The sequence below is a fragment of the Erigeron canadensis genome, chromosome 6, assembly GCF_010389155.1.
Source record: "Erigeron canadensis isolate Cc75 chromosome 6, C_canadensis_v1, whole genome shotgun sequence".
Lineage (NCBI taxonomy): Eukaryota > Viridiplantae > Streptophyta > Magnoliopsida > Asterales > Asteraceae > Erigeron > Erigeron canadensis.
In genome coordinates, this window is record NC_057766.1 from 23,293,248 (window position 1) to 23,300,942 (window position 7,695).

At 34.1% G+C, this 7,695-nt stretch overlaps 2 protein-coding genes across 2 annotated transcripts; both read right to left on the minus strand.

Annotated features, from left to right (window-relative positions):
• Positions 1 to 969: 969 nt before the first annotated feature.
• LOC122606130 (wall-associated receptor kinase-like 1) lies at positions 970 to 2,658 on the minus strand. Its single transcript, XM_043779092.1, has 2 exons — positions 2,600 to 2,658; positions 970 to 2,256 (listed from the first exon to the last, which is right to left on the minus strand). Exon 2 carries the CDS (start codon positions 2,240 to 2,242, stop codon positions 1,091 to 1,093), a length of 1,152 nt encoding a protein of 383 aa, XP_043635027.1. The 5' UTR covers positions 2,243 to 2,256; positions 2,600 to 2,658; the 3' UTR covers positions 970 to 1,090.
• LOC122604487 (wall-associated receptor kinase-like 8) lies at positions 2,592 to 3,736 on the minus strand. Its single transcript, XM_043777378.1, has 2 exons — positions 2,854 to 3,736; positions 2,592 to 2,758 (listed from the first exon to the last, which is right to left on the minus strand). Exons 1-2 carry the CDS (start codon positions 3,734 to 3,736, stop codon positions 2,592 to 2,594), a joined length of 1,050 nt encoding a protein of 349 aa, XP_043633313.1.
• Between the last annotated feature and the right edge of the window lie 3,959 nt (positions 3,737 to 7,695).

Here is a 7,695-nt window from a genome sequence, read left to right on the forward strand (position 1 = left end):
TAAGCTGCTTCCTTATAAAATATATACTAGTAATAACTAGTCATATGTCTACGCGATGTGACAGTGTAGTAGGGACGTCAGTGGTGAGACGACGGGTGGTGGTGGTGGCGACAGCGGTAAAAGTGATGCTAGTGTTCCGAAAAATTTCTTAATAAAACTAAAAATCATTATTTTCTACTTTTCATTATGAAAAAATAAAAAAAATATATATTGTTTCACATTCTCCATTTTGAAGACTAGTATTATGCATTTTCACTAAGTGGCCTTCATCAGTATAGAAATTTACTCAAGTTAACCCGTTAAGGAAAAGTAAAACTTGACCCATTACAATAAACTAGAAGTTCAACAAAAATTCTCTAAATGGGTCGAACTTTCTCTATATTGTAAAAAAAAATAAAAATACGCAGCTCCAGTGAAATCAATGTTATAGCAATGAATCCTTGTTCCACATTCTGGGCATCTTTAAAGTTAAACTTGTTTGACCCGGTGTTATTTGGCTATTTCTTCATCAAAGTTATGACTTGCACCAAACTGCTCTTATCCACACAATGCTACAACTTAATATACCTTTAAAAGAACCATTAATTATATAACTAATACTAATACGTACACATATTGATATTCATGTATGCCTAAAGATTAATATACATTTAGATTAGTGGTTATAACAACTGCCTTTCCAAGCAATTTACAAGTAAAATTTCGTTGAAGTATGAAAGTCAAACTTAATTTTGTGAAGCACCCATGCACTAGTTACATAGTACTATAATAGTGATTAATGGCTATAAAATATGTCAGAGAAGTTGTTCTTCAATATAGGTCGTCTTATCAGTTTCATGTGTTCTTCAGCAAGACGAAATCAACCAGCAAAATGATTGACCAAGACTCCGGCCGGTTCCTTTCATCCATGCTAGGTAACCATAATAAGCTTATATATATCATATATATACTTTAAATCAAATTGTTTCAGAATACATTGCCTGTCCATTCAAATTTGGTATTTTTGATGGATTTATGATTACATTATGTCCAATTGAAGTACATACTACCTAAATGGCGATGCCATAAAAACTAATTAAAATCTTTTGCATCATTTGTTAACGCTATCATTGAAACTTGTGAATGTTGATATTGATTCACCATATGGCGGCTGAGATAAATCTTCCCCATATATCATGGGTATGACATTGGTTTGAACCGCCGATGGAATGTGTGATGTTCGTATAGTTTCCAACTCTACGGCTACTTCTTTCATTGTTGGCCTATTCTTTCCATTCAGATTCAAGCATCGCATTGCAAGGTTAGCTATTAAAAGAAGCTCATCCCCGAAAGCCTCTTTAATCATCTTTGCATCTAAAATGGACATAACACGCCCTTCTTCCATAGCAATCGTAAAGTGTGTAGCTAGACTTCTGTGTTCTCCGAATCTAGTTAGTGAAATTGGCTTTTCCCCCGTTATCAGTTCAACCAAAACTACTCCAAAACTATAAACATCACTCTTCTCAGTAAATTGGCTAGATTGGAAATATTCTGGATCTAGGTAGCCAAACGTACCTTTTACCATGGTAGTGAAGTGAGTTTGATCCGTTGATACCAACCTTGAAGTTCCAAAGTCGGACACCTTGGCCCTATATTTATCATCCAAAAGTATATTGGTGGTTTTGATGTCCCTATGATATATAGGAATGGAAGTTGCTGAATGTAAGTAAGCAAATGCTCCTGAAACCTCGGTAGCTATTTGTAATCTCATATTTAAAGAAAGTGGGAACTCGTCAATATCATTGTGAAGAGCATCATACAAGGTACCATTTGAAATAAATTCTGAAACTAATAGTGGAACATCTGTTTCTAGGCAGCATCCCAAAAGTTTGACAACGTTCCTGTGGTTGACTTGAGAAAGAATGACGACTTCATTGATGAACTGCTCTAATTGGCTTTCATCAACCACCTTTGATTTCTTAATTGCCACAATCCTTCCATCCACTAACATCCCCTTGAACACCGTACCTTGGCCTCCTCGACCAAGAACTCTGTTTTCGTGGAAGTCATCAGTTGCCTTGGACAACTCACGTGATGTGAAAAGTATGGTTTTATCAACCAAAGATGGGTCAGCTTCTGCTTGTTGTTTTAATAGTATACCACCATTGCGCTTAAAAAACTTCTTTCTTTGTCTCTTGTCTTTTGTTTTTCTTATCAATTTGTACATCGCATAGCTTATCGCCACCAGAAAAACTACACCCATGCTTATGCTAACACCTGAATGAAGTTCAAAAGGCAAAGTTGCTTAGTATCGTGCAGTCTTATGAATCCATGCTTAAGAGATCAAAACTAGATGGTTTAACTAAAAATATATCAATAGTTGTGATATGAATATGATATCCTTTTTCTTAAAACAAATATTCTTTAATATATGTATATATATTGATGATTATTGAACTGAATGGCATAATGTTTTTCAACGTATCATAGAGCCAATCAGATCTATTTTAAGTTTTAGGATCTGAACTTTGTGACTTTGTGTATTTGTATATGAAAAATGGATTCAAGGTTTAAAATACATACATGTTACACTTTCACAAAGAAAGCAAATATTACATACCTAAAATAACACCCAAGAGTGATTTCCTTGGTTTATACGAGTGATCATAACCAGTAGAAGATTCGGGACAATAGAATTTCCGTTGGTAAACAGAACCATCTGGGTTATATGTTGTGTTTACGAAACAGTAATTAGTTCCATTAAGAATATTCCGTATATCTATAAGAAAAAGTTAGATGTCAAAATATAATAAAAAAATATATAGGAAGAAAAGAAAGATAATTATGATTAAACAAACGCAAAAACGTACGTACGCTCGCATCCATCTTCAAAATAAGGATTTCCTATGTAATCATCGTACAAGTTGCCGCATTTCCAAGAATCTATTGAAGTTCCATTACCCAGGTCGACTTTGAGATTCTGCCGAAAAACGGCGTGTCGGCAACAAGTGACTCCATCGTAGTCAATCTCTGATAGAGTCCACAAAAGCGATATGGGAACAAAAGTGTCAAATTCCAAGCCGCTAGAAATAGATGATTGGCTTCGATTAATGTATGCCCTTTTTTCCATCACAAAGGCAGTCCCACAACCTCTATTTCCACCCTGCTTTAAATCCGACTCTATAATAAGGCTAATATTGTAGGAATTGAGATAACGAGAAGGAATTGTGTTTTGGCAACAACCGCCAATGCCAAAGCAGCTATTGCTTCTGTTGTCGCTAAGCGTAATGTCATGGAGACAATTCGTGGAACACCCGGTTAGCACAGTACTCCAACGATCCATCAGCACGGCATTACCACACCCCTCAAAAACAAATATGTTGTGCGGTGGGGAAAGCAAGAAGGGACTCGTACCAAGATCAATGGTATTCGTCTGAGTAGTGATATTATTCGTAGTAACTGGATTTTGGCAATCAGAGAATGTTGGTTTTGGTGTATTAATTATAATTGTTTGATCATTCAAGCTAATTTCTATAATTTCATAGTTTTTGACGGCAGGTAGATATGGCGTCGAGGAGTTGCAATCCACGACGTACCATTCGTTGATAGCACATTTTTGCCCGATTCCAAAAGGGTATGGAATCCTAACATTCCCACACCTATAACGACACCCTTTCTTAGCATAATAGGCATGTTCTTGGGATGCAACTCTTAATGTAAGGAAGATAAGTATATAGTAAGCTTGAAATAACTTCATTTTCCTTGTTAAGAGAAATGTATTTTTTTTCTTTTAGGAAGATTAATTAGTACCAGAAAACTGTGTTTATATATTGATGTTACTGTTTATATATATACATCGGTGCGTATGATATACAAGTAATATATAGGAAATTAGCTAGGAACCCGGCAACATGGAAATAAAGCACAAAGCTTGGAATTTGTGGATTAATCTACTTCAAGACTAAGATGCAAGTAGTCGTCTGTTAGAAATTTCTCTCTACATCTTGATGATGTTATAACTCAACTTGATCACTAGCTTCTAGAAGATGAGATAAACTTTCACAATTTAAAAACATAATGAGGTTTTCCATGTTTAGCTAAGGTTATTCGAGAATGACAAGTGTTTTGACGCGTGGCCTAACTGCGTATTTAAGATATTTATCCAGGGAAGTTTTGAATATGAGACCTCCTATTTACTCATCTCAATGGAAAAAAGAAACGTCTAACTAGCTAGCTAGGAAGATTAGTACCAAAAATATTTACGTAAATATACTCTAGTATAGAAAGAATAACTCCCATATTAAAAGTTTTATCAGAAAAAATGTCTAAAATATTCTTAATAATTATATTACACTACAAGTTTTTTATCTTCTAAAATATCTTCATTAACCATTTACATCAATTACTTTTATATCAATTATCTACACTACTTGATGTCGCATCAACTATCAGCAACAGTCGTGTCCCACCACCACACCGTCGCCGCCACGAACATCGTCATATTGTGTGGGTACCATGCTATTTTATGTTTATCTAGCAATAAAACATGTTTGTGATGTTCTTGAGATGACACGTGGATAATACTTGATCGACGTGTGTCTTTTTAATTTATTTATTTAATTAAATTAACTTTCTTAATTGTATATAGATTCAATTACATTATTAAACTTAAAATTAAACTCAAACTCTTAACTTATAAATACAAAACATTTTACAATCTTATTTGATTGATCGTTTTCTCAAAATAAAATTGTTTCTTTTTTTTTTTCTATTTTTCACTCCTATTACTTATATTACTTATAATAATAAGTTATTAACATGGAGACTCTAAAAATTTGTGCTTACGATTCAAAATCACAAGGCTATTTGTCATCATCCACTATGCATATGCTTACAAGTTCTGATTTTGATGTGATTGTATAAATTTAAGGTAAATCTAAAACTTTTATTTTCATTACTATTTATTATAACTTGGCTTTTATCATCGGTTAATTACTATAACATCAATTTATTTCATACTCACAAATCATGTATATGACATATTTGAATTTCTTTATGAAATAATCTATATATTGCTATCGTACATTATACGAGTATTAGGACTAGTATGTATATATATTGGTGCGTATGATAATACGAAATTAGGAACCCAGTTTGAAAAGTATATATAAGCACAGATCGAAAAGTCTACACCGTGTGAATTTAACTGAATTTAACTTGATAGATCAAAGCTTGGAAGTTTGCGGATATTTTCTACTTTAAGATTAAGATGTAAGCCAAATTTTTGTACATCTCAATCACCTCCTTATAACTCGTTTTTGACAATATTGGATATTATATTGTTGTTAAAAGATCTTCATACCTAGTAAACACTATAACTACATTTTGAATAAAAAATGTTCCCCAGTTAAATTTTAACGGTATAACCACTGGCTTGATTTTTAATGTATTTTGATTGTGTATTAATTATTCAATTTTCATTTTATTATATTTAAAATTGACATCTTCATGTATAATCGTATTATGTTTTACTCAACATGATAACTTATTTATCAATCTGATTTGTTAACATATTATAAACCAAACTTATATTTTAGTTAGTTATTTATGTGATTCTAATTTATCATTGTAAAATTATATGGAATCACTTAATTGTGAAATGAACTCAAGATGAATAATACACAACTATTCAGAAAACGATCAAATGTAAGATTGTTATTATTATTATCAAAGTATTATTACAAACTATGTATATTCTAGTCAAGAATATTATGACTAGTATATAGAGAATAATAATACAGGAAGATTAGTATTACATATATGATCGAAGAGAGAAATTTAGAGACAATAATATGATCGATTGAAAAATCTAATCTGCGATGAAACTTGAATGTATACTCCAGCAATCAACAATCTTTCTGTTAAGTCTGGGATTCGCTGAAGGAGACTTGAGAACTGACACACGTCGTCAGCAAGTCTTTAACAAGTCATCAGTAGTAGATGAAGAGACGTCTTCAGCGGGATGCATGCTGACCTAAGTTTTGCCATGGCGGGAAATATTCAAATTACATAAAAACAAAAAGGTCACATGGTGGTTAACCAACTGTAATTTGCCCTGAATGGCAAATGTACATGTTGGGACCAAAGCAAGGGTTCTCTCTCTCTTACCCGATTTGGTATAGAAGACAATGGGCACATGATTCAAGTATCATGAGCCAATAGGAAGTCGACAACCACCATCAAGTCACAATCAAAGCAGGTTGTGTTGCCCCAAGTCTTCCCCTATATAAAGCAACATAGCCACATTGTATTAGGAGCGTTAGCCACCTTAAAAATGTGTGTGTCACTTGTAATTGCCTAAGTTTTTCTTGTGTGTCTAGACTTAGCAATTATCTTTGTTCTTTTGTATTATTGTAAGTCAAGTGTAAGATCAACCATGTATTCATCGTTTAATCAATGATACATATGATTATCATTGCATTGATGTATTACAATTGAACTTTGCATTGTTCTTGTTATTTACTTGCTTGCTTACTTTCTTGTTTATTTAATTAAAACATAAGTTGTGCATTCGTGGACCATCAAGTGGTATCAGAGCCACCGTTCCTAAATCATTGGAACAAGATCTGTTTTCCTTCTTTTGTTTATATTTAAAATTTCTGTTCTTTAATTCCTCTTGAAATTTTTTTTAACAAGAACCATGTCTTCTATTCCCAGCCTTGTGAACACACGTGACTTTGGCTACGTGTCGACACCTCCTAAGTTCGAGCCCAAAGATTTTGGGTCTTGGAAGGAGAGGATGCTTCCACACATCGCTGGTGTGGAACCCTATTTAATGACCATATTAACTGAGGGTCCATATGTACCGATGTATGTCCAAAGGACTCCAGGAGCTACACCTGAAGCTCCTGAGATAGTCACTGACCTGGTCAAACCAGAGGTCCAATGGACAGATGAAGAAAGAAAGCTGGTAAATCTTGATGTTAGACTGAAAAACATGATTATAGTTACTCTTCGTACTGAAATCATGAAACTAGTCATCAAGTATCCCTCTTCAAAGGAAGTATGGGATAGACTTGTCAGCACCTATGAAGGTTCTGCTGACCTTATCAAAATCAAGAAAATTGATTTGAAAAGAGCTTATGAAAATTTCTTCTCCCTTCCCGATGACAGTCTTGAGAGCACCTACACTCGCTTTAAAGGGTTGCTCAATAATATGGCAAATGTTGGCATTACCCATGATAACTTTGAGGTATGTCACAAATTCATTGATTATCTTCCTCTTAAGTGGCAAAACTTAAGACAAACTCTTCGTACAACGAAGAAAATCCAAGACTTTGATCTTGAAGAACTCTTTGGCACTCTTCAATTTGAAGAAAGAGCACTGGCTCAAAATATTCGAGCCTTTGCTGATGCCAAAAGACGTGCTGGCTCTTATTCTTCTTCTTCTGTCAGCATCTCTCCTCATCCTAATTCTGACCCTATTGCTCTTGTTTCTACTGAGCCCATCGATCTCTGTGATGGTGCCAGTACCTCTAATCTTCCAGCATCAATTCAGACTCTCATTAATGAGCTGGATAATGAAGAAAAACAAGAAATGTTTAATGACTTCATGGGCTTTGCCCTGGTTGCTGGAAGAAAATACTCCAGAATGTGGAATAATCGCAAAACGGTTACTCCCCTCAAACCTCCTGTTGACAAATCACAGGAAGAGTG

What these genes read in the sequence shown, in the direction of transcription:
- LOC122606130 (XM_043779092.1), bottom strand. Translation starts at nt 2,242, where the DNA reads ATGGGTGTAGTTTTTCTGGTGGCGATAAGCTATGCGATGTACAAATTG.
- LOC122604487 (XM_043777378.1), bottom strand. Translation starts at nt 3,736, where the DNA reads ATGAAGTTATTTCAAGCTTACTATATACTTATCTTCCTTACATTAAGA. An exon ending in TTTTGAAGATGGATGCGAGC is followed by an intron (nt 2,759 to 2,853) that starts GTACGTACGTTT and finishes TTTTTCTTATAG; the next exon opens with ATATACGGAATATTCTTAAT.